Source organism: Protopterus annectens, chromosome 12.part0 (assembly GCF_019279795.1).
Source record: "Protopterus annectens isolate FY-2018-M chromosome 12.part0, PAN1.0, whole genome shotgun sequence".
Lineage (NCBI taxonomy): Eukaryota > Metazoa > Chordata > Ceratodontiformes > Protopteridae > Protopterus > Protopterus annectens.
Genome location: NC_056746.1, coordinates 1,182,655,424 through 1,182,682,997, shown reverse-complemented (window position 1 = coordinate 1,182,682,997; position 27,574 = coordinate 1,182,655,424). Strand labels below are relative to the sequence as shown.

The following is a 27,574-nucleotide window of genomic DNA, read 5'->3' as shown; positions in this document are numbered from 1 at the left end:
CCCCTCTGAGGAACTGTCTTAAGAGTGGGTGAGAGAATAAGGGTGGATCCGTGTTGAATTCTGCAGAAATGGCTGTGGCATGGATTTTTATGGAGGAAAATGAAAGTCCACTGTTCAGCAGCTCAGCTAGATACTGTAATACCGGAGGCAAATTCAGTTTTCTAGGGTCCTGGCCTTTTTTCTCATTCCAAGAGCAAAACCGTTTCCATTTTGCAGAGTAAGCCTTTCTAGTAGATGGCCTTCTGGCCTCCAAAATGACATCCTGCACCTCTTTGGGGAGTAGGGTCTGTTGTAGTGTTAAGGAATTTTTCATGCAGCGAGATTGAGTGTTTTCAGCTGACTGTGAAGAGGTTTGTAGCAGTGCTGAGTCAGCAGAAGAGGCATTAGAGGTAGGGGCCAGGGAGGAGTATGTGTTAGGCTCCTCAGGAGTGGGTACCAGTGTTGTCTTGGCCAGTCTGGAGCAATCAGTATCATCTTCGGTCAGTCTGCTCTTGCTTTCAAGAGCACCTTGGGCAGAAGAGGCAGAGGTGGGAAAGCGTAAACTGTCCATGCTGTCCAACTGAATGAAAGGGCGTCCACTCTCCAGGCCTTTGGATGAAAGGTCCTTGAACAAAACTTTTCCAATTGATGATTCCTGTGGGAGGCGAAGAGATCTGTCTGGCCTCCCCCACGCTTGGATTATCTTTGTAAACACTTGAGGATGCAACTTCCATTCGTGTGGATCTGTCATATTTCTGCTTAGATTGTCTGCCAGCGTGTTTTCCAAACCTGGCAAGTACTGTGCTTGAAGTTCGATTTGTCATTCCAGAGCCAAGTTCCAAGGTGTCATGGCTAGTCTGCACAGGGGGTATGAATGTGCTCCTCCTTGTTTGTTTATGTATCACATTACTGTGGTGTTGTCTGTTCTTATCAATAATTGTCCTGGATGCAGGAGGTCCTTGAATGCTGTAATTGCATTTATCACTGCTAGCATTTCTTTTTGATTGATGTGAAGGTGCTTTTCCTTTTGGGACCATTTGCCCTGAATGCACCTGTCTGTCATGTGCACCCCCAGGCGTAATCTGAGGCGTCTGTTGTGATGACTTGATTTGCTTGAGGCTTGCAGAATGGGAGACCTGTGTTTGTTTGACATGCTTGGGCCCACCATAGAAATTCCTTTTGCAAACATGGAATTATTGGTATTATTGTTTCCAAACTGTGGCTGTGTTGAGACCATAGGTTTTTTAGGTACCACTGAAGTTTCCTCATATGCAACTTTGCACATGGGATTAAAAGAATGAAAGATGCCATGAAGCCCAGAGCCTGCAGGATTTTCCTTGCAGTAAGCCTGGTACAATTTGCTAGTATTTTGAAGTACTGAGTTAGTTGCCCCTGTTTTTCTGGCGTAAGATAAGCCATCTGGGTGTTTGTGTCCAAGTTGGCACCCAGGAAAGTTATTTTCTGAGATGGTGTTAGCCTGGATTTCTCTTTGTTGATTGTGTATCCCAGAGAATTCAGTAACCGTGTTGCATAAGCCAGATGTTCCAGAAGTATGTGCTTGCTGTCTGCTTGGATAAGGCAGTCGTCCAAATAAGGGTAAATTTGTATCCCTTGAAGTCTGCAGTAGGCAATTACTGATGCCAGGCATTTCGTGAATACTCTGGGCGCAGTAGATAAGCCAAAGGGCAATGCAGAGAATTGATAGTGGATTGAACCTGCAAGAAATCTGAGGTATCTTCTGCAGCTTTGTCTGATTGGGACATGCAGGTATGCCTCCTTGAGGTCCAGTGTTACCAGCCAAAACTCCTTGCCCAGCATGGGAAGAAGCTGCTGTAATGTGAACATCTTGAATTTTGGTACGAGTAAGAATGTGTTTAGGATGGATAAGTCCAAAATGGGTCTCCAGTCTGTTCCTTTCCTTGGTACCAGAAATAGCCTGGAATAAAAACCTTGACCTTGTTCGTGAGTAGGTACCTCTTGAATAGCTTTCATGTATATGAGCTTTGAAATTTGTAGTTGTGCCTCTGCCCTTTTGTGTGGCAGGTTTGGCATGCCTCTCATTTTTGGAAGAGTGTGAAAGCGAAATCTGTAGCCTCTGTTTATAATGTCCAGGATCCATTTGTCTGTTGTGACAATATGCCAATTTCTTGTAAATAATGCCAGCTTTCCTCCCAAGGGTGCTGCCAGCTGAGACCTGCTTGGCATGGAAAGGAGGAAGTCATTGGGTCTGTTTCCTGTATTGTTGTGCACTGTCTTCGCCACCTCTTGGTGCTGGAGTTTGCCATTGCCTGCCTCTATATGATCCTTGTGATTGTCCTCTGCCCCTTGTGCGCCTGTATCTACCTCTTTGGGGCTTGCCCGTGGCTGGAAAGGACCAGTTTTTAGAAGGCCAATTTCTGCTAAAAAGTGTTGGTTGAACCTGTAGAAAAGCTTTGACAGTTTGCATAGATTTGGCTTTTTCTTCCATTTTCCGTAGCATCTCCTCAGCATTAGTACCAAATAGCACATCCTTTTGTAAAGGAGCATCTAGTAGTTTAGCTTTCACATGATCAGGCAAGCTTTGTTCCCTAAGCCATGCATGTCTACAAATGACTGATCCTGTAACAGCAGCTCTACTCAAGGCCTCTAGGGCATCATAGCCACATTGTAAGGTGTGTTTACCCACTTGTTCTGCACTATGCATCATATCCTGCAACTCCTTCAAATCTGGTTGTTCAGGTTGAGACATTTTATTTCTTAATTGTGATAACAGAAACTGCTGATATTTAAGCATATGAAACTGACAATTTAAGGCCCTCATGGCTAGGGTGGCTGAGGTATATACCTTTTTTTCCCCACCTTTCTAAGGATCTTGACTCTCTTTCGGAAGGTAGTGGATTCTTAGCAGTAGAGGCCTTCATTCCCTTGGGGCCTTGAGAAATGGTTTCAGGGTCAGCATTATGGCTTTTGTAAAGAAACTGGCGAGAGTTAGGAACTCTGTAGTACCTATCAGGCTTGACTGGGGCAGGAGGCAGGGAATCCTGATTAAGGCAAGCCTCCGAATAAACATCATCAAGTATGTCCAAGACAGGAGGTATCGCCAGAGGTCTGTGTTGATGTAACAAAAGAAATTCCCCAAGTCTTTTCTTGGAATCAGAAAAGTCTTGGCCTTCCCAATGGAAGTGTTCCCTCAAGGTGTGCAAGGTTTCCCCAAAAGAAAAATCCTCAGGAGGAGATACAGAAGGAATGGACTGCTCTGCATCAGAATCTTCAAAAGGGGAGTAAGAGTGTTCCTCTACATCAGAATGATCAGAAAAAATGGAACCCTGATCAGAAGAGGGAGAATCTTCCTCCACTCTGGGTCTCTTGTCTGGAGGGGGTTGGAAACCCCTGATAAGATTAATTAAATCCTCAGCCATTTTAAGCATCTGCTTTTTAGGCATGGGGCCTGGAGATGGGCCCTGTGCAACAGGCCTCTTGGGATGCCTGGCTGATTTGGACTTAGTAAAGGCCTTAATGGAAAAGGAAGATGAGGGTCTAAAGACACCATGGGTGGAAGTGGAGCTGTCCACATTAGGAGGCTCAACGCTCACAGTGGCTTTGGTGGTTGTAGTCTGGGTACGGGCCGAGGTACCTGCGGTCTCGGTTACAGAAGACACCGCCAAAGAAGTGTCGTCGGTAGTCAGGGACTGCATAGGCGTCTCGCTGAGAACCGGACCACGTGTAGCCGGTTTTGGCGTGGTGTCGGTGGGGACCGCGGACCTCGCGTGTCAGTCCTTGTCCTTGCGTTTTTTGGACAAAATGGTAGTCGGAGTCTCCGACGACATTTTATAATCAAAGGCTTTACCAAAAAAGTGTTGGGCGAACTCCGCCCGACACTTTAGTGAGTTTATTGAAAGTAGCGCAAAAGCGACAGCCCGAGACGTCGTGGTCTGGGCCTAAACAAGGTATGCAGAGGGAATGGAAATCCTTATGCGGTATTTGCTTCCCACAAGAAATACAATTGTTAACTTTTTCTGACATCGGTCTGAGGCAAGAAAAGTTTCCCTAACGGGGTACTTAGCTTTAATGAAGACTTCGGTTTCCAATTTTTCGTAAATTCAGGAGCTGGCCGACCGGCACTTGCGAACTGCTTCTGCTTCGGGCACCATGCGGCAAAAAAGACTGAAAACGGCGTCGGCTGTGTCTTATATACCCCTGTCGCACGGACGTCAGGAAAGAAAGCAACAACCGACGCTGGACCTAGACTTTGGAATTCGGCCGACCGAGGACCCGCCTGACGGCAGAGAACCCATCTGTGATTACTGCAGCTGTATGCACGATGAACATCTAACCCAACACATTCTTTGTAATCAAATATTTGAGGAAATGTAGGCTGCAAAAGTGACAATAATAACACAAGTGGTACAATCTTTACCTCTTTTCAAAGGACTGGCCCAGAAACATTTAGGCATCTCTACAGTGATGTATTTCAATTCCTTTTGCTGTGTGGGAAGCTTGTCTCATTTGATAAGTTGCCTGCACTAACTTTGGGGACTCCCTTTTTGCGCAGTTCTGTGACCTGCTTTTGTGACCCCAGCTAGAGATCAAACAGGATCTGCATTTGTTTTAAACTTTCAGAGGCTGTCTCCTTTTCAACTAAGTTTCTCCACAGATATCTCACATATCCATTTTTTAAGACTTGACAGATAAGCAATAAAACTTTTTGGAAAATTATTTGCAATGCTTTTTTTCAGTAAAATAATGGCAACAGTTCTTCCTGCCTAGTAGCTTTATTATAACTTTAAAAAAGTTCATGGGTCAGATTCAATAAAGCTTACACTAAGTGTATACGATATGCATTACAAAAGAACATTCTTACCACATTGTTCGAGCTTTCTAGTCACTCAAAGATGTAGTCTACACTTTGTAGTAACCTTTAGGAACCAGTCAATATTTAAAGCTGCAAGAATATCAGTAGGAAAAAAAAAAAAGTCATGTTCTTACCACAACGTTCCATGCGAGTTGTCCATCTCGCTATTCATGCCATCAAATGGGTTCCGACTCAGCAGTTTTCACAAGCTTGAGGTCTCCAGCTAGCTCGAGGCTAATTCCCTATCCCATGATACACTAGTGCTCCAACTCGGATCTTGTTTGCCTCTAAGAGTAGACTGCTACTAAACTATATACATCTGTGGAACAATCAACTGAAAAAGGTAAAGTCAAAAAGGTGTCCAAAAAGAATAAAGCCTAAATTCCCTAGAAGTCACAGGCTGGGGGTTGGAGGAAATGATGCGAGATGGACAACTCGCATGGAACGTTATGGTAAGAACATAATTTTGTTATGTGAAGTTGTCCTATTTCGTATTCATTCTTACTGATGGGACAGCATTCCTAGCACCATTATTCCTCGGTGGCTCACAGGAGTACATTCTTCAGCACAGTGGACCCAAAGGATGCCCTGCCCCTGTAGGCCATATCCACTTTGTAAGGAGTAATAAAAGTATGTGGAGTTGCCCAAGTTGCTGCTGCACAAACGGTATCTATAGGCACTCTGGCACGAAAGGCTGAAGTGGCAATTGCTCTAGTTGAATGAGCTTTTATTTTACCTGGAAGTTCTTTATTCAGTGAATTGTAAGTAAGGGAAATACAGCCTGATAGCCATCTAGACAGAGTGTTTTTTGCTACCAGTGTACTTTTTTTTTAACATCTGAAAAAAAGACACAAAAAGTTGATCCTTTGTTCCATCTAAACAGAAACGTAACTGTCTGTGCACATCAAGTTGGTGTAGCATGTATTCTGCCTTATTGCCATACTTGGGGAAAAAAAATACTGGTAACTCAATATTCTGATTTAAGTTAGACTCTGAACACACCTTTGGTAGGAAAGACTGATTAGTATGTAGAGAAACCCTACCATTATGAAACATTACATATGGAGGTTTGATTGACAATGCTTGTAGTTCTGATACCCTTCTGGCTGAGATGATGGCCACTAAGAAGATGGATTTCCAAGTTAAAAATTTCAGAGGACATGCCGACGCTGGCTCAAAAGGTGGAAGAATTATTCTTGATGAGACAAAATTGAGATTCCATGATGGTAGTGGAGATTTTATTGGTGACCTTGAGATAAGTGCCCTTTAGAAATGCTTTACACAATCTATATAGGACATGATGTTTTGTCTATTTTCACCTACATGAAAATTTGAAAATTGCTGCTAAATGCACTCCAATAGTAGCAGTTGCTGCACCTTCTTCACTTTGTTAGGAATTCTGGGATAGAAGAAAGAGATGTGAAAGAAAGGGGTCAATCTTAATTCTGTAGAGCCCAAAGAGAATCTTTTCCATTTGCCAAGATGCAATTTTCTCGTAGAGATTTTATGGGAAGATATCAAAATGTGTTGAGTGAGAGATGAAAGATTTTGTAACCTGGATATGTTTGGAACTGGAGCAGCCAAGCTGTCAACTGGAGGGGATTTGAGAGAGGGGTGAAGGAACTCCTGAAGAATGTATCAAAAGATCTGGTACTGGGTCCAGGATACAAGATTCCTCTTGAAGATAAGGTTGTAGGAAGGAAAACCAAATTTGATGAGGCCAGTAAGGGGCTATCAGGATTAAGGTCCTTCCCAACAATTTGGCTTTCTGAATGACTTTGGGTATTAACAGAAAGGGAGGAAAAGCATAAAGGAGACCCGGGGCCAATCGTGGACGAGTGCATCCCTCAGGGGCTTCCCGGAGGGGGAATCAGGGTGAAATAAATCACTGCATTTTGTGTTTGTGGACGTGGCGAAAAGGTCGCAGCAAGGCTGGCCCCATCTGCGGAAAATGCTCTCCGCTACCTCTTGTTTGAGGGACCACTCGTGTGGCATCAGTATAGGTTTGCGGAGTTTGTCCGTAATCATGCTGGATTTCCCCAGGATGTGCGTTATTAGAAAGCATTGGGAGGACATCGCCCACTGCCATCCTCTTATGGCCTCTCGACATAGGGGATAAGATCTGGTTCATCCTTGTTTGTTTATGTACCATACCAATGACATATTGTCAGTCTGAATTGCAATTGTTCCTACAGGTAGGTAGGACTTGGAATGCCTGCAACGCTAGAAGCACCGCTCTAATCTCCAGAACATTGATGTGCAAATGAATCTTGTGTTTCTTCCACATGCCTTGGGCTGTTCTTCCCAGATAACCCCCCCTACCCACCCTATCTGGGAAGCATCCGTGATCACTGTGGCTAGGGGAGCTTGAGGAATAAATGGTTCCCTATCGTTACTTGGTCTGACTGAAACCACCAAAATAGATCCCTTTTGCAAGTCGGTGTCAAGAGTTATTTTATGGGGCAGTGGGAGCATTTGCATCGACTATTGGGCAAAACGAAGCCACTGGAAGATCCTCATATGCATGCGCGCCATAGGAACTATTGTGATGCAAGCTGCCATTGTACCCAGAACCTTCAGAACCTTTCTGGTTTCAGCTTTTGTTTTGTGCAAGAGATTTAGCACCTGTTTTTGAAGGACCTGAATCCTTTCTTCTGGAAGTTTTCAATCATTGTATTTATGTTTAGCTCTGCAATAAAAACGGTATGTTGAGATGCCAATACGGCAGATTTTTCGTAATTGACTAATTCTTAACTCTGCAAATAGGTGTAACGTCATGTTCCTTGCTCGAAGTAGTAGCTGTTTGGTGGTGGCTGTTAGGAGCCAGTTGTCAAAGTACGGAAACACACTGAATCCTAGCAGTCTCAGGTGAGCCGTGACTACTGCCATGCAATTGAACACACTGGGGGGTTGTAGTGAGGCCAAAGGGCAGAGCTCGAAACTGATACTGACTGGCTCCCACCTGAAAGCGCAAGTGCCTCCTGGATGGCCTAACCATTTTTATGTGGTAGTATGCATCCTGAAGGTCTACAGAGCACATCCAATGGTCTTGCCCTAGAAAGGGAAGTATTGATGCAATGTGACCATCCAGAACTCTGTCTTCTTCACTGACTTCTTTAGTCTGCTGAGATCCAGTATTGGTCTCCAGTCCCGTTTTCTTTGGAACTAAAAAGAACCTCGAGTAAGTTCTGGATCCTACTTGGTCTGCGGGGACTGACTGGATGGCTCTTTTATGTAGCAACTTCTGAAGTTCTATGGTTGCTTGATCCCTTTGATTGGGTGGAACATCTGGAATCCTTTTGTTTGGGAGAGGTGGGATTGAAAAGGGCATCGAGTAACCGCTGGATAGGATTCTTTGCACCCATGAGTCTTTTGTAATTTTTAGCCAGGCGACTGGGTACAAATAAGCGTCCCCCGACTGGCCTCCTCTCAGGAGCGCTGAAAGGGTTTTCCAGAAATAGGATTCCTAGTCACCCTGGTTCTGCGGACCCCCTCTTACACGTGGGCGGCGTCTTCTGTTATTTCTTCCTCCTTTGCCCCTGAAGGAGGATTCACCACGTGTGTCAGGAAAAACTCTCTGGGATTTCCAGAACCACATCTTTCCCCCCTTTTGACCTTTGGGAAAGGGTCTGGAAAGTGTAGAAAAATGTACTCCGACAGCAGAGTGTCTTTCCCTCTTGTTTACACCTGGTTAAGGTTTCTTTTACCTTCGGTCCAAAAAGGGACGAACCATCAATGGGGTGTTTATAAAGAAGGACTTGAAGGGTTCCGTGAAATTACAGAGGGGAATCCAGAAATGTCTCCTAAGGGAGATTCCAGAAGTTGCTGACCTACTCACTCTATCAGCTGCATAAGAGATAAGCCTCATGGACGAGTTCACTAGGGAGTTAAGGGTGGAGGGCTGGGATGATACTTTCTCTGATATCCCCTCAGCTACTGAACGCTGGAGTGCATCTCCTAGCTCGCTACTGAACGCTGGAGTGCATCTCCTAGCTCTTTAATGAGATCTCTCTGTAATCTAGTAAAATGGGTTCAGTAATTCAGGGACCAGAGTGTGAAGGCCAGTGATGAAAACATGCACTTTCCATATCTGTCCATCGTCCGCAAATCCTTACTTGGTGGATGAACAGATGGAGGTTTCAGATGACTCCTTTTTAGTGGCCGCTGCCACCACCATAGCATCCAATGGGACACCTTCTGTTAGAAAACTTTTGTCTTGTGGACTGGTTATAAACTTATTCAGCCTCCTAGGGACTGGCTCTACTGTGTCTGGAGCTCGTCGAAAGGCAGAGACACCCAAGAAGTGAAAGGTAGAGAACTAAAAGCTTTCAGGTACACAGACTCCTCATCAGTTGGGTTAATGGACTTCCAGCTGCCTCTCTGCTTTAGGATCTCTAGGATGTCTGCAAAGAAGACATCCTCAGAGGGTGACAGTGGGGACCCTTCTGATTCGAGGTCCGTGTTCGATGCAAGCGACTCCTGTGGGGAGTCTAAATGCTTCCTCTTGCAAGTTTTCTTTGAGGAGCCTCTTCAGAAGGGTATTCTGGCGAGATCTCAGAAGACAAGGGACTGCCCACTGGGGCTTCCTGAAGCTCTGGGTCTCTACACGTTTTTGGAGTCTATTCTGCCGAGGAGGACACCAGTATTTTAAGGGATGGAATGGGTGCAGCAGATGGTGAGGCTGTCTCGGAGGACAGAGCTCTTCTCATAGTCTCAAAGGCTCCACTCCCATGGGCCGAGGAACCGATAGACACTCCCGGTACCAGAGGAGCAGTTTCCGAAGCCAAGGTAGGGGCCGAGCTCACACAAGCCGAGGCTCTGAGAGGAAGAGTCTGATCCGACAAAATATTGGCTCCACTCAACCCTCCGGACCCAATTGGCGAGTGTCAGCCCCTAAACTCCACGGACAACACCAAAGTAGTCAGAGCCAAAGAACCTGGGGTAGGTCTCTGCTCCAACAAACCCTTCACTATTGGCTCCACACATTCTGGCTCGGAGACCACTGGTTGGGTCGGAGGAGGAATCAGAGAGGGGAAAGACCCAGTGGGTTCTGAAGCCCCAAGTGTCGGTTCGGATAACAATTTTGCTAGCACCGGTGTCTTTAGTAGTCTCTGCACAACACGATCCACATCCAAATCAGAAAGACTTCTTGAGGACCTAGTCGAGGGGGCTGGAGAAGCTGAAACCTGAAGAATAGGTGATCGCAAGGTTGGAGATACCAGTTCCAGTGCAGGGGACCGGCTCCTTACTTGTAAAATCATCAGTTCCGAAGGCAGTGGAGCCAAGGTTGAAATTTTTGCAGAGTGAACTTTAGAAAGAGACAATCTCCCTGCCTTTTTAGATGGCTCCAACTCTGATGAAGTAGATGATCTTTTAGAGGATTTTTCAGAAGTAGGTGACTTACTTTTTTGTACTTCTTGACCTTGTTCAAGGGCTTCAGTGAATAAGGACTTAATGAGCCCTCTTACAATCAGTTTTTCCTCTCCTGCAGGACTCAAGCTAAAAAAGAATGACATACAGCACAAGAGTCCTGCAAATGAATTGCTCCCAAGCAATATACACATTCCGTGTGACCATCAGTTAATGACATTTTTTGCCCACACTTGGGACACTTCTTAAATCCAGAAGGTTTTGAGTCTTTCGACTGTTTTGACATTTTTAAAGGAAGTCTGTCTTAAATCCAGAAGGTTTTGCAAGGAAAGAATTGGCTTGACCCTCTCCAATTTAAACGAGGTTACAGCAGAACAAATATCTAGAATAGTAATTACTAGAATCGAAGGGAAAAAAATACACAATAATCAGACTACCACAATTACAATAAGGTTAACTGCTAACAACTAACTGATGAACAGAAATGCTAACTACCTATACAAACTCTACTACAAAATTAAACACTACACATTATATAAAGTTAACTATCAAGATACTCTAACAAAGAACTAGTATTACCAATATTAATTCTGAAGAAAGGGGATAGGGTAACAGGCCCAACAACTAGTATTAGCAATATTAATTCTGAAGAAAGGGGATAGGGTAAGAACAGGCCCAACAACCAAGGACCTAAGGATTATATTTTAACAAAACGAACAGTAAACAGCACACTATAATGAGGATAAGACCTCCAAACTATTTTTTTAAAGAAACTATGCAAATTTAACTGTAAAATACTTTGAAAAGTCTGCTCTTAGCCTGAGCTAACATTGAAGATGCTCAATCTGTTTCCACGGCAAACAAGATCGGAGTTGGAGCACTAGTGCATCATAGGATAGGGAATTAGCCTCAAGCTAGCCGGAGACCTTGTGCTTGTGAAAACGGCAGAGTCGGAGCAGAGGATTGGCTCCGAACCAGTCAGTAAGAATGAATGAATGTGAGACAGGATAACTTCACATCTAAAATTAAGAAGAAAGTGCGAGCTATGTTTGTGTTGTCTGTTCACTCAGTATGACGTACACTTTGTGTAGACATTACTGAATCCTGAGGCATAAAGTTATCACTGTTGTGTGCTGATCCCAAGCAAAATAAGTACCAAAAATGAAAATCTTCAACGGCAGTTTGGCTACTAAAAGCATAATTATTAATCAACTTTGAAAAGAAGGCATACTTTCCTGATGAAATACATCCTTTGAAGCAGTTCTGATGATTGTAAACTAACAGTAGCAACAAGGAAGAACCTGAAGGACAAAAATTAATGCAACTGCAAACAGAACAAAGCACTTATGTTAACATGGTGCATACTGATGTTACTTATGTGGAAGCCTGGTGACACTAAATGTTAATACCTACATTGGTTCAAACCCAGCATTAGCCTTCACAGGAGAAAAGGACAGCTATGGATAAAACAGTCAAACCAACAAGGCTCTGTTGGGAGAATAAAGCACAAATGGTATGATTTATACTCCTAGAGTGACTCACACCAAAAGAAAAAACAATTGCTAAAATCAAATTCTCTCTCTTCCATTCCCTAAAGCATTGCTATGCACAGTTGATCTACTTACCACATATCTTGAAGAACCCTCTTGTACCACACTGGCTTGAGTTGCTTCAAAACAGAGCTTCTCTTGTACTATTCTAATTCTGCTTTTCTTCCAGGACTCCTGTAACTGTCGAGTCAGAAGATTGCATGAAGATATCCCCCCTTGGAAGCTGCATGCTGGAAACAGATACAAAAGCAGGAACATACATACAAAAGTAAAAAGAAATTAAAGGACCTGGAAAAGAAAGTTGTAAACTTTACAGTGCTAACCAACCTCCGCCTGTCAAAAAAGCCCATCAATGACCAACTAGTGTGGATATTTTATCATAAGCTGGGTAAGGATAGTATTTAATAGGAAAAGAGCACATGGCTGCCAGTTATTCAAGGTGTCAATTCAGTCAGCCATCAAACTGATGTTTCCTGCATACCAGCTTTAGATCCTCACTAGATTCAGTTGAAGAAAATGCAACCAACCAATAAAGTACAGGCCCCAGTGTCACCCCTGAAAAAAGTAAACTATATTTAGTAGGCTGCATGCAGTTAATGAAAGACCAAAGTTAAATATACAGCCACACATTTTCTATATTTTGCTGGGTTACAAGCAAGCACTGGCTCCAGTTTGTGGAACCTCCACCCTTCATCACAATCACTACATTAAGAAAGGTCAATCAGCTTAATATTACCAGCAACAAAGAGGTCTCTCCTAGAAAGGACATCCTGTCATGGCAACACCAAGCCTTCAGTGATGTATACCCATCTGAAAAGTCCCTCAGAGAGATAGTCAAGATGTACAGCACCATACCTGTCAACACATTAACCACGCTCTGCAGAATGAGCCAATTATAGTTCTACAAAGCTATAGTAATCATGCAATCCAGACATATAATGTAACACAGGGATTCCTTTGATTCCATAAAAGTTGACATACTGTTCTGCTTCCTCTAAGCAACATACTTTCTAATGCAAATATAACAATCATCTTATTTTATACAACATATATAGTCTATATTAAAGTAATGTACTTACCACAACAATAGATCTATGTCCGATTTTCATCTGGTTCAACACATGGATTGTCTGATCTGATCAGATCAGACCTTGGCACAGATTCTGAAGCTTCTTGGATCCAGGGCTCTGATTCTTCCACTAACCATTATTCCCTCCACGCCACCTTAGTATCTTAGATAGTTTGCCCCACTAAAGTAATTCATAGCAATTACATTCAAGACTAAACCTAGCATACAGGTAAAAAGAGTAGGATTGGAAGGCAGTCAGCTAGGACTGCTCACAGACACGGTGCACAAGAAAATTATCCAGTGAACAGAAGCCCATTTTGAGGTTGAACAGAACAAAATCAGACAACATGATCTATCGTTATGGTAAGTACATAACTTTTGTATCCAATGTTGTCTATTTTCGTCCTATTAGGTTCATAGGTTCACAGGTGTGTACTAGGCTGATGGCCCTGGGGCCTTTAACCATAGGATTACCCTGGCATTGTGCCACCCGACCTTAGTTCCCAGTGCCTCTGTCAAATAGAGCCACTGGAGTTAACCCCGGGGTGAATTTTCTATTTCCCATCCACTCATTAAGATTTCTCTTGAAGATGGGTCAGCGAGGTGCTCTGCTTGACATGTATGGGAAGTTTATTCCATAGCATGGGCAGTCCCTGGGTTATGAACCTGTCCCTCCAGTACGTTCTGTTGATTGTGGTAATGAGAGCGAGGTCGCTAGAGAGTGTGTGATACAGAGGGATTGGTGTTTCTTTAGATGTAGCATTTCTAACAGAGCTGGGTCAGACATGGCTTTGTAAGTCAAGCAGAGATCACCTCTAAGTACGCGAAATGAGACAGAGAACAGATGGAGTTTTTTTTAGTCTGTCCATATAGGACAAGTGTTTAAGGCCTAGGATCCTCTTTCTGAGTTACTTTTGTGGCTTCTCCAGTTGTTGCAGGTGTTCTAGTGAGGTACATGGCAAATGGGGCATTGTACTCTATGACTGATCTAATGAGGGAAGAGCAGAGGGAAACTATGACCTCTTTCTTCCTGGATACAAAACCCTTAGTAATGAGAAGTGCACCATAGAAGGACTTTCTGACCACAGTGGCAATGTGGTGGCCAAAAGAGAGATTGCTGTCAACCTGTGTTCCCAGATCTCTTATAATGCCTTCTTTGTTCAGTGGACTACCATCAATGTGGTAATTCATGGGAATCAGGTTTTTCCCAAAGGGGATGATGACACATTGTTTGGCATTAGCTTAAGGCTATGGTTCTGACACCAATCGTTGGTCTCAGTGAGGCCATTCTGTAGTACGTCAACATCACCCGGGGAGTTAATAATAGCTCCCAACTTGCAACTGTCTGTGAACTTTGTCAACCAGAGTCCCTTCTTGTTGGCCTGGACTTCAGAGAAGTAGATACCAAATAGGAGAGGACCCAGGACTGACCCTGTGGGACTCCACTTGTGACTAGTCAGCAGTCTGACTTGGAGTCGGCTACTTTCACACTTTGGGTTCTGTGAGCCAGTTTGCAACCCACCTAGTGATATAGGGATTGATGCCTAGCTTAGTGAGTTTTTCTATGATTCCTGAGTGGGGAATGGTATCAAAGGCCTTGGCCAGATCAAGGTAGGCTGTATGAACCACCCTGCCTTCATCCACAGCTGTGGTGACTGACTCAAAGAAGTCGACCAATTTGAGCAGGCATGATCTACCCTTCAGAAAACCAAACTGTGTGGGGATCCAGACTTTGGAGATACCTATATCCTTGTTTATTAGGTCCATCATGATGCGCTCTATAGCTTTGCAAATCAATCAGACTAGTCAGGCTTATGGGGCTATAGTTCCCAGGGTCTGTAGTCGCTCCTCCTTTGTGGAGAGGTAGGACAGTAGCAGTGCACCATTCAGTAGGGACAAAGCCTAAGGTGAGGCCATGCTTGAACAGGGCACACAGGTGAGGTGCCAGTTCACTCTGTAGTTCATGTAGAACACAGCCAGGGATACGGTCAGGTCCCATAGAACATGTATTCATGGCCTTGGACAGTGCGGCATTAACCTGTGCAGCAGTAATACTGGGTGCCTGGCAATCTACTGGTATTGCGATTGGTCCTTTGGGGGGGGAGGGGTAAAGTTGGCACTGAATCTGTCCGCCAGTATTTTGGCAACACCTGTTGGCTCGATATAGGAGGTACCATTGTGCAGTACCTCAGAGCAAATCTGGGTATTGCCATCGAGATTCTTTACATAACTATAGAAGGCCTTGTGGTTGCCTTTATTACCTGCTGCAATTCTGTTTTTATAGCTAGCTTTAGAGGATTTGAGGAGGGATTTCAACTTTTTGTTGAGGCTGATAAGGGAGATTTTCCAGTCTTGGGACGTCACCTTATTCTGCATCAATTTCCTACTTCTGTTGTAGAGTTTGTTTATGGCAGGGGACCACCAGATTGGCTTTTTTTTTTTTTTTTTTTTTTTTTGAGGACAGCGTCTTGGTTCTATTTGCTATGATGAGATCCATGCATTTGTGTACGTGTTCGTACAGTGCACTGGTGTATAATCCGGCGGTCATGCAATTATTCTCCATTTGCATGGATGCTGTGAAGCTAGCCATATCTGTTTTTAGCAGCCCAAAGTTAACTTTGGAGAGGTTTTCATGGTGGTTACCTTTGCAGGGGGTGGGGTGGGGGGGTGGAAGGGATGTGGATTTCCAAGGTGATTAGTCTGTGGTCAGATCTAACCAGGGAGGAGCCGACTATTGGTGGAGAGCAATGGTCATCCATGTTAGTAATGACCAGGTTAAGGATGTTGCAACCTCCATAGTGGGGGTAAGAACGAGCTGGTCCAGGGCATTGGAATTAATGAACTCCAGGAAATGTTGGGCAAGTGTATTGGTACACGAGTAGTTTTCTCAGTTAATGGAGGGGTAGTTGAAGTCGCTTAGTATGAGTGTTAGGTTGGACCCTAATATTCTCCAGGATGCTTAGGAACGTGGAGTGAGTCTTGGGACATGGTTGGGGACCTAGAGCAGGCTACGACCTGGATCGTTGTCTTACCCAATATTAGCTGCACCTGAAGTATCTCTGACACGTTATGCTGGGCTATCAGTCTAGAGGTGTGAGTATCCTTTATGAATATGGAAACACCACTGCCTTTGGAGCTTTGGTCAAAGTTCTAGGGCCAAAAAGTGTGGAAAGAGTTCTAACCTGGTAGTGTAGGGATAATTTCTGCTGCCTTGAACCAGGTCTCTGTTACAGCACAAATGTCGATGTTCTCCATTTTAGAGGGCTTCTGAGTGCATTTTGAGACTTGGACTTCTAGCATTGAGCAGCATGACCCTCAGATTGCATTTGTTTGTAGCTGTTATGGTGGTAATAAGGCCTTTGGAACACCACCTAAAAAAGGCACTAGAGAGCCTCGGACAGTATCCGAAAGCCCAGGGGTGACAGATGCACGCCATCTCTGGCAAAGCATAGAGATCTGTCAATCATGTCATCCCAGGCAGACAGATACTGGATTCCCTTAGAATGACACCAGAAACTTCACCAGTTGTTGAAATCATTTTCTGCTTGTACTGTGGAATAACTCTGGGTGATGGTAGGATGCTGCTCAAGACTTGGGTCATACCCGCCTGGGCTACATAATCCGAGAGCTCCTCCATGTCTCTCTTCATGTAGTCCAGGGAGGTACATCTCAGGTCTTTCACACCCACATGTACAATGACTGAGCCATATTTGTACCGGTTGTTGAGGGACCCGAGTGCGTGCGTTATGTGGCGGATCCTGGCACCTGACAGGCAGCTGACTGTTACTTTCTCCTTATTCAACCTAGCGAGTGGGACATCGTATGCCTCACTATCGATTCACCTAGGACTAGTGCGTTCAACACACAAAATAAATTCTCAAGCTGTTTCACCTGGGTGGTAATCAAGGAAAGACATTCCTGAGGGCAGTGGAACCAGAGAAGTGTGAGATCTGGACTGTACATCTAATTAATAATGAGATACGAACGTGTGAACTTTAGACAAAGTTGTTGCAGCACAAAATCATCACTATGGAGTCTACTCAAAGGCTGTTGATGTGGCTATTGCCCTTGTGGAGTGAGCTTTGGATTTAGACTGTAGGGACAAGGCCTTTTTACTGTACACAAAAATACAGTCCGATAACCACCTGGAAAGAGTAACATTAGCAACTACTTTGCCTAATTTCAGTTTTGAGAAAGCAACAAAATTGATCATACTTTCTGGACTGCTCGGTCCTATGAAGATAGGACCCACGTTGGCGTGAACATCCAGCATATGTAAAATATATTCGCCTTTGAGAATTTGGGGGAAAAAGGCTGGCAGATTTATTAACAGATTTAAAATTATGCAGCACAAAATCATCAATACGGAGTCTACTCAAAGGCTGTTGATGTGGCTGTTGCTCTTATGGAGTGAGCTTTGGATTTAGACTGTACGGACAAGGCCTTTTTACTGTACACAAAAATACAGTCAGATAACCATCTGGAAAGAGTAAGATTAGCAACTACTTTGCCCAATTTCAGTTTTGAGAAAGCAACAAAATTGATCATACTTTCTGGACTGCTCGGTCCTATGAAGATAGGACCCAAGTTGGCATGAACATCCAGCATATGTAAAATATATTCGCCTTTGAGAATTTGGGGGAAAAAGCTGTCAGATTTATTAACAGATTTAAAATTATTCTGCGATGCCACCTTAGGAAGGAAGGGTGCTTTATTTCAACAAAACTATTTTTATGGAATACCAGACTGGTAAGGTTTCTAGGAAAGTGCCTGCAGCTCTGAAATATTTCTGGTTGAAGTAACTGATAACAGAAAACTTCTTTTCCAAGACAGGAACTTCAAATCAACAGATGCTGCTGATTCAAAAGGGAGTGGAGTTCATACCTGTAGCAGGATAGTAATATGTCAGGGAGGTAATGGATCCCAGATAGGTGGCCGTATAAGAAAAGTTCCTTTCAAAATGGGTTGACAGACTCTTAAAAAGCTATAGAACTGTCATTCTGCCCTATGTGGAAATTTGAGATTGCGACAATTTAGTCTTTGATAGTGGAACTACAGCTACTGTGAAAAAGTTCAGACAAGAATTCTAATATGGAAGGAATGGGAGCAGAAAAAGGGTCTAAACCTTTTGACATAGCCCAAATGGGAAATCTTTTCCATTTGTTATGGCAGTTGATCTTAGTGGACTGTTTATAGACCAAAACAAAGGGCTCTGAATTGATAACCGGCCCCCAGATGGAAATGGAAGAATGGCCTCTAACACTTTCTTCACATGATGGTATGCATCCTGGAATCTTAACGAGCACATATAAATTGTCTTTCCTCAATAAGTAGCAAAAAGGAATTGTGACCATCCATAATTTTGTCCGTTTTACAAACTGATTTACATTACTTGCATCCAACATGAGTCTGAGGTCTCATGTTTTCTTGGGTACTAAAAAGAACCCTAAATAGTCTCCCGACTTTAACTGGTCTTTTGAAGACCAGCTGGACAGCTTTGAAACTTCTCTTAGTGAGCTCCCATTGACTAGGTGGAACATACTAGAGGAAGAAAAAAGGCAATTGAACACCCTATGGAAATTCTGTTTTGGACCCAGGAATCGGTTATATTTTGTCTTCCTTGCACATGCACAGATAAGCACCCCCCCCCCCCCCCGACTGCCCTCAGAAATGCAGCAGTTGGGCAACCCTTCAGCAACACTGATGGGGTTTCTTGGTAAAGGGACTGGAAAAGCCCTGGTTGTGCAGACCGCCTATGTCTGTAGGGAGCTGTACACTGTAGTTACGGCCTTCTCTGCCAGAAGGTCCATCCCCAGGGCTGTTGTGATAAAAACTCAGTCTTGTGGAACCACATGTCCTTCCCAGCCACTTGATTCCTAAAAAAGTTTCTCAGTGGTGTGGAGAAATAGATTGCAACTGCAGAGAGTTTTATCATCTTGCTGACTCCTGGTTAGTGTGCCTTTTACTATGGGTTGAAAGAGAATGGAGCCATCATAGGGGCACTGTCAAAGGAATTCATAAAGTTTTCAACAAAATCACAAAGACACATGCAGGCATGCTGATGCCAGTGCCTGCCACCCTAGCCATGCCATCAGCTGCATTAGAAAGCAGTTGCCTGGCTACACTGGAAGTTGACTGGATGATGGAAAGCTGCGAGTCCATGGTCTTCTGAACATCCTCAAGCATATTACCCAAGACAGAGGCTTGGAGAGCTCCTTGGTCAAGTCTCTCTGGAATACAGTAATACAAGCCAAATTATTCAGCATTCCGAGTAAAAAAGTTGCTGAAACATAAGCCTGTTTCCCAACTGGTCCATAGCCCTATAGTCCCTGTTAGGGGGATGGACCAAGGAATTTTCCTCTGATTGCTCTTTTTAATGGCTGCTGCTACCACCATACCATCTACTGGTGGACCCTTTCCTCCAATGTTTGCTTTCTTTTGGTGTTGCCAATATCCTGTCACATCTTTTGGGGATTGGTTCCACCATGTCAGAGTCCTTCCATGCCTGCTGAGCTACGAGGTCAATAAGGAAGTCAACAGGTGGTACTACCCAGGACAATACTGAGCCAGAACCAGAAGGCTTCCAGGAACATTGACTCGTGTTTTCTGTGGACCATTCTCCTGTTCCACCAATTCAAAAATCTCAAAGGTGACATCTACCAAAGGAAGCCTTCACCTTCATCCAAGTCCTTGTCTTCAATGAAGGACTCTGGAGTTGAGAGTGTGCTTCCTCTTGCACATCCATTTCTTATGAAATGGCTTCAGTTGAAGATCAGAAGGGCCCGAATCAAACTGGAAGCGAATGTAGAATGCAGCCTTGGAAGCCAGTGGGACCAACGGTCCATCTAACACAGTGATGGGAAGTAGCAGCAAAATCCTGTCAGGGTTTGGATAGTACCGAGGTGGGTGGAAGTGCCTCTTCCCTCAGCAAAGATAAAACTCTCTCAACAGCCTTGAAGGACGAAGTTGCCATTAGGTCCATAGGCTTTTTATCTGAAGATACAAAAGATACCGTGGTGCTGATGTGTCTCTACCTCCAAAGCTGATCTCTGACCTGAGCTATTGGGTGCCAACACCCTCCCCCCGAGGGAGGGACAGTTCCAACAATTTTGATGCTGGAGCTAAAGGAAATGGGTTGACACAAATGCTTCCAGAGGCAAAGTAAATCAGACTATTGGCACAGACAAAGCCACCCCAGGGTACGTTGGATCCAACTAGTCACGACTGAAGTGTGGACTGGGACTGAACAGAGGGAGAGGGATAGTCGGGCCAAGACTCGGACCTTTCCAGGGGACAGCACTGAGAACCCAAGCTGGATTTGCACTCAAGGATATTCCTCATCATCCTGTTGTCATCTTGTTCGGTTAGGCTTCTAAATGACCAGGCAGGAGAAGCCACTGAAAATGGTCTTGAATGCCTCAACTCCCAAAGTACTGGAGAATGTAACCTCAAACTCAATGGATCCAGACAGAAACAGAACAGAGGAAGAGAGGGACAGACCCAAGAAACTGTCAGTTCTGACCTTCCAGGATTTTTTCAGATCAGGCCCAGTCAGTCATCACCATCAGATCCAGGGAATGCTTCCTTGATATTCATTTTGTCTGACTCAGTCTTGTCTTCTTCCTTCTCTCTATATTTCTTTTTCTTTGTCCCTTCCTTTTGTCTTGTCTTTGGGTCTGCTCTTACCTTGTTTACTTGCTGCAGAAGTAGCAGAAGAGGCAGAAGCAGCAGAAATTGAAGATGCTGTCTGTGGAGGATGAAGGCCCTTAACTACGAGCTTCTCTCCCCTAATCTTGGAGTGCCCTGGAACTAAAGGAGGCACAAGCCTGACACTGGGTATCAAAGTGAGCAGTGCCCACACACACACACACACACACACACACAGTATGGGGATCCTGAGGAGGGAGCTTGTGTCCATCGAACACTTAAGTCAGGTCAGATAGCCAAGGATTTTAAGAATTATGACTAGCCAGAAAAAAGGCAAAAATTCACTATAAATACATACTATTAAAAACACACCCCAAGCCAGGTATTGCTCTCAAAATTTACTAGAAAACACACAACTAACAATTATACAAACTACTATCTTCCCAACTGCACAAGCCCTAGAAAAAAAAGTAATCCTATAAAATGCACACAATAAACACACCAAGTCTAAAGCTTAAATTAGAGAGAGAAAACTCTTAGTAGACATGGGAGAAAAAGGAAGACATAATGCAAAGAATATACCGCTGTAAAGAGCTCTAGTAGAAAACGGCAGAAGTCTTCAGGCAGTAAATGAGATCTGAGGTACTAAAGCAGAGTGGAGGGAATTACGGATAGAGGAGGAGTTAGAACCCTGGATCTGAGAAGTTTCAAAATCTGTGTGGAGGGAATTACGGATAGAGGAGGAGTTAGAACCCTGGATCTGAGAAGTTTCAAAATCTGTGCAGAGGTCAGATTCAAATAGATCCGACAACACATGTTGTATCGGACGAAAACAAACAAATTTTTATCATGATGATTTAATCTACCCTTCTAGTAATGTACAAGTCTACCTAGAAGCTCAGCCAGAACTTTGGACTGAAATTATCTACCCACATGATAAATTATACTATGTCTATAACTGTATGTAAAGTGTACACAAGTTAAACTGTATAACTGAATGTAAAGTGTACACACAACTGTAAAGTGTCTGCATTTTGTATGGAGCTTTTCTCCTGGGCCTCCACTGAACATGGATTCAATAGTTATATTGCAATGTGCAGTCAAAGTACAGCCATTTCAAAAAGTTTCATGTGCTGTGTGCATTTATTCGCAGAAAGCCACCATTTGAAAGTGTTTCTTACACTGTACAGAGTTATTAATTTTGCGAAATACAGCCATTTTGAAAGGTTCTCGCGCTGTATACATTTTATTTGCAAAGTGCGTTCATCTCTAAATGTTTCTTTCTCTGAGCTTTTTCCACTGTGTACAGTTTAGTCACAAAAAAAGAAGTTATGTACTCACCATAACATTCCATGTGAGTTGTTCATCTCGCCATTCTTACAGATGTCGGCCTTCTACAAAGCTCGAGGTCTTCAGACAGCTCGAGGCCAAGTCCATATCCCATGATGCACCTTGAGTTACTGCAGATATTGTTTGCTGCCTCTAACACCATATGCCATTCTGTCACTTTAGGCAAAAACCATAGGAAGACAAAGCAACCATGATAAAAAAATAGTATCTCGGTCCTCGAAAAAAAACTGGAGGGGGTAGGAGGGTGGGAAGTAAGAATGAACAAGATGAACAACTCGCATGGAACATTATGGCGAGTACATAACTTCTTTATGTGAAGTTGTTCTAGCTCGCCATTCTTTCTTACAGATGGGTAGCATCCCAAGCACCATCTTTCTTGGGTGGCTCATGGGAGTATGTATTTCAGGACAGTAGAATCAAAGGAGGCCCTGTCCTTGGAGGCCCTATCGACTTTGTAATGAGTGATAAGAGTATGAGGCTTTGACCAAGTGACTGCTGCACAAGTATTGCCTACAGGTAGCCTAGATGAAAACGCAGAAGACGTGGACACAGCTCTGGTAGAATGAGCCTTAATTTTGTGTTGCAAAGGTAAATTGGCAGCCGAGTAAGTGAAAGTGATGCAATCAGATAACCATTTAGATAGGGCTGTTTTTGCTACAGGCATACCTTTCCTAGAATCTGAAAAGGAAACGAAAAGTTGTTCTGATCTTCTGAATTCTTTGGTTCTATCCAGGTAAAATCTGAGCGGTCTGTGAATATCAAGCTTGTGCAGCATATACTCTAAATTGTTGGTGTGTTTAGGGAAAAACACTGGTAAATCTATAATTTGGTTAAGGTTAGCTTCAGTACAAACTTTAGGCAAGAATGAAGGATTTGTTCGCAGTGAAACTAACCAAATATGTGGGTTTTATGGACAAGGCATGTAGTTCTGACACTCTTCGGGCAGATGTGATGGCTACTACAAAGATAGTCTTCCAAGATAAAAATTTCAAATCACATGAAGAAGCTAGCTCAAAAATTGGGAGAATAATGCACAAGAGCATTAAATTTAGGTTCCAGGGGGTTATAAGGGGATTTAACTGGTGGTCCAAGGTGGAAAGCCCCTTTGAGAAAGGCTCTGGATAGCTTGTGTGACATGTTAAATCCTTCAGTACCTAGATGAAAATTAGAGATGGCGGCAAGCTGTACACGAACTCCTTTGTTGAAAAGCATAGTCAAAAATTCTAATATAGAGAAAATAGAGGCTTGGTAAGGGTCAATGTTATTCTGAGAAGCCCATATAGAAACACTCTTCCATTTGCTAAGGTACAACTTCCTAGTAGAGGATTTATGAGAAGATATTAAAATATGTTGCATTTCATTTGAGAGGTTATGGAACCTGGCTATACTGGGAACTGGAGCAGCCAAGCTGTCAATTTTAGGGACTGAAGGAAGAGAGATGAAGAGCCACCGATGAATGCGTCAGAAGGTCCGGAACTGGGTCCAAAATCCAACACTCTTCCAACAGATGAGGTCGAAGAAAGGGGAACCAAATCAGATGAGGCCAATGTGGGGCTATTAGAATGATGGTCCTTCCCAAGGCTTTTGCTTTCTATAATACTTTGGGTATCAGGGGAATTGGTGGGAATGCATAGAGGAGACTCTGAGGCCATTCGTGTATTCTCCTGGAAGGGGAAATCACGGCAAAGTAGCTTCTGCATTTTGTGTTCATGGGGGATACAAAAAGATCGCAGGAAGGCTGGTCCCATCTGTAGAATATTCTTTCCGCTATTTCTTGAGGGACCACTCGTGAGGCAACAAAATTGCCCTGCTCAGTTTGTCTGCAATCACGTTAGATTTCTCCGGGATGTGCGTTGCTATCAGAAAGCGCTGGGTGGATGTAGCCCACTGCCATACTATTAGGGTCTCTCAACAAAGAGGACAGGACCTGGTTCCTCCTTGTTTGTTCAAGTACCAGACCACCAACATACTGTTTGTCTGAATCGCAATTGTCCCCAAAGGGAGAGAGTCTCCTAAAAGTACTGCAATGCCAAGAGTACCACTCATCTCCAGGACACTGACATGCAGATGTGTCTCTTGTTCGGTCCATGTGACCCGATCAGGGAAGCGTCCGTGGTCACTGTGGCTGATGGCGAGGGTAGGATAAAAGGACGACCTATAGTTACTTGAAGAGAAGTCAACCACGACCGAAGATCTTTTTTACAAGTGTTTGTTAGAATAATGAGATGAGACATTAAGACCACTGCGTGAAGAGCAGCCATTGTAGAATCCGCATGTGCATACGACCCAACGGAATTGCTATTATTGCAGCTGCCATCATCCCCAACAACTTTAGCACTTCTGAGGCTGGCAGCTTATCTCTGGGCATGACATTCTAAATTTGCTGACGAAGTACCGATGTCCTTTCTGAAGGAAGTTTTAAAGTGGTGGTGGTGGTGGTGTCCAATTCTGCACCGATAAAAACGATATGTTGCAATGGAGACCAGGCAGATTTTTCTGAGTTTATGGTAATGCCCCGTTGATTGCAAAGAGTAAGTGTGGTGTCCTTGGCTTGTATTAGCTGATGCCTGGTGGTGGCGGTGAGGAGCCAATCGTCTAAGTACAGAAACACCTGGAATCCCAAACACCTCAGGTGAGCCGTGACCACTGCCATACATTTGGTGAACACTCTGAGGGCTGTAGTGAGACCAAAGGGCAGGGCTCGAAACTGGTAATGATTGGCTTCCAGCTGGAAGCGCAGATGATCCCTGGATGGTCTGGCCATTTTTATGTGGTAGTACGCATCCTGGAGATCTATCGAGCACATCCAGTTATCTTTCCCTAAGAAGGGAATGAAGCATGACCATCCGGAACAACTTCTTGACAGATCTGTTTAGTCTGCTGAGGTCAAAAATAGGTCTTCAGTGCCCTGTCTTTATTGAAACTAAAAAGAATGTTGAGTAAGTTCCAGATCCTACCTGGTCTGCTGGGACTGGTTGGATGACTCTTTCTTAGCAACGTTTGGGCCTCTACTAGTGCTTGTTCCCTGTAACTGGGTGGAACATCTACTTTGTACCCAGTTGTCGTTTGTTATTTTGAGCCAGGTGTCTGGATACAAAGATAAAGCGACCCCGACTGCCTCCAGAGTAGGACAGTCGTGCCTCCTTTCAGAAGCACTGGTAGGGCTTCCCAAAGAAAGTACAGTTGTGTACACTTACCATAAATGTAGATGCTTGAGTGTATTCACTGCTGCAGTCATCACATTCGGGTTATCTGCCTGCAGGTAGCCCTTAGCCGGCCTGAATACCAGAGTCTTGTATTCCTGCGTCAGATGCGGTCTCTTCTTCCATGACGTCAGGGCTATAAAACATGCAACAGATGCCATTACATCAGTTTTTCTTGCCCCAGATGTCAGGTGCCCCCACCAAGGGAAGCAATTATATTGTATGGTACACCTCCAACAAAAAGCAAATACACCAGAAAGGTTAAATACACCAAACAAAAAGAAAGGTAGAGCCAAGAAAATTCAAGTGGCTGGAGGGAGGGTAACCAGGACTGCAACAGTGAATACACTCGGAACATCTACATTTATGATAAGTGTACACAGCTGTACTACATTCTTCGTGTTTCACTGTTGCAGTCATCACATTTGGGTTGCTTCCCAAAGCCAAGGAAGGAAGGAGGAAGTTAGAGAGCATTAGGGCCAGCTATTAAGCCCTGCAAGACTGCAGTGGCAAACCCAGCTATGGATTTAGAAAAAATAGGCATGTGGTAAATGCCTGGTAAAGGTATGTAGAGAGCTCCAGGTAGCAGCTTCTCGGATGTTCCTGTAGGGACTCCTCTGAGAAAGGCTGTAGAGGTAGCTGCAGCCTTGGTGGAATGAGATCTTATCCCCCTGTGGGGTAGGTTTTCCATGGTGCTTATAGCAGAAATGAATGCAATGCACTATCCATTTAGAAATGGTTTGCTTTGAAATGGCCTTCCCCTATGCCCTTGCAGCAAAGCCAACTACCAGCTGTTCAGATTTTCTGAGAGGCTTAGTCCTGCCCAAATAAAATCTAAGTTGTCTGTGCACGTCCAAAAAGTGCAGTATTCGTTCTGCTTTGTTTTGTGGATTTGGGAAAAAGGTAGGCAAACGAATGGACTGATTTAGGGCCACACTAGACACCATCTTGTGCATAAAGGAAGGATTGGTCCTGAGGGGAACCCTGTCTGCATGGAAGATAATGAAGGGCTCTACTGCCATGAGGGCCTGCAATTAAGACACTTTTCTTGCTGAAGTGATGGCTAGAAGGAAGGCTGTTTTCCAAGAAAGGAATTTCATCTCTAGTTGCAGCTGGCTCAAAAGGAGGGACAGTGAGATTTTCTAATACAAAGTTAAGGTCCCAGGCTGGAGTAGGGGCTCTTCTGGTGGGTCTTAAACTTTTGGCCCCTCTGAGGAATTGCTTTAGCAGGGGATGAGAGAAGAGGGGTGGTTCAGTATTATAATGTGCTGAAATGGCAGAGGCATGAATTTTAATTGACGAGAACGATAGGCCCTTATGGAGCATTTCTGTTAAGTACTGAAGTATACGAGGTAAGCTAGGCACCGTTGTGCCCATCCCCCAAGTCTGGCTCCAGGAACAGTATCTTTTCCACTTTTCAGCATAGGATTTTCTAGTACTAGGCCTCCTTGCCTCCAGAATGACATCTAGCACCTGCTTAATGAGGGATGCTATTGGAGAACTCAGGGAATTAGCCAGGCTGCAAGGTTCAGGGATTGAAGCAGAGGGTGTAGAATCTGGCCCGCCTGCTGGGACAGCAGGGAAGGGGTCTGAGGCAAGTGCCAGGGTTCCAGCAGTGTCATACTGTGCAAGAGGGGGTACCAGTGCTGGCGTGGCCAGTCTAGTGCAATCAGTATTATCCTTGGCTTGTCCTGTTTGATCTTTAGCAGAACCTTCGAGAGGAAAGGCATAAACAGAGAAGCTTTCCCAGGTAAAGAATAGGGAATCCACTTTCCAAGCTTGACTGTGGGAAGTCCTTGTGCAGAATTTGTCCAGTTGGTAGTTCTGAGGGGAGGCAAACAGGTCCATCTCTGGAGTCCCCCCATTTATTCAAGAAGCTGAATATTTTTAGTTCGTTTCCGTTCGTATGGGTCCATAAGATTTCTGCTTTGGTTGTCTGCCAGTGAATTTAGCTTGCCTGGCAGGAATTGAACTTGTAGGTGCACTTGTAGCTCAAGGCTGTGTTCCACAGAGCCATGGCTAGTCTGCAGACAGGGTATGAGTGGGTTCCCCCCTGCTTATGTACCACATAAATGTGTTGTCTGTCTTTACCAATAATTGTCCTGGAAGAATGTGGTCTTTGAAGGCTGTCAGGGAATTCTGTACAGCTAACAGTTTTTTTTTGGTTGATATGCAGGTGCATCTGTCTCGGGTTCCATTTGCCCAGAATGCACTTCCCTGCCAAGTGAGCCCCCCATGCATAGTCTGAGGAGTCTGTTAGGTTTTGGGCGGCATGGGGTAGAGTGAAAGGGAACCCCTTGTTGTGGTAGCAGGCCTCTGCATACCACAGGAACTCTGTCTTTATACAAGGAATGATAGGAATCATTGATTCCAGGTCCTGAGTATGTTGACACCATAGGCTTTTTAAGATACCATTGTAGTTTCCTCATATGCAGTCTTGCATATGGAATTAGTAGAATGCAGGAGGCCATGACCCCATGGCTTGCAGAATTTTCCCTGCAGATAGCTGAGTCTTTGGGGCCAGTAGTTTGAAGCAAGCTATCAAATACGCTCGTTTCTCTGGAGTGAGGAAAGC

General features: G+C 44.2%; 1 protein-coding gene across 1 annotated transcript in view; it reads right to left on the bottom strand.

Annotated features, from left to right (window-relative positions):
- Positions 1–27,574, bottom strand: part of LOC122817067 (sorting nexin-21-like) — a 97,089-nt gene that overhangs the window by 49,251 nt on the left and 20,264 nt on the right. Inside the window, exon 2 of the mRNA XM_044090220.1 lies at positions 11,806–11,960. Coding sequence (XP_043946155.1) covers positions 11,806–11,960 — 155 coding nt within the window. The remainder of the gene's footprint in view (positions 1–11,805; positions 11,961–27,574) is intronic.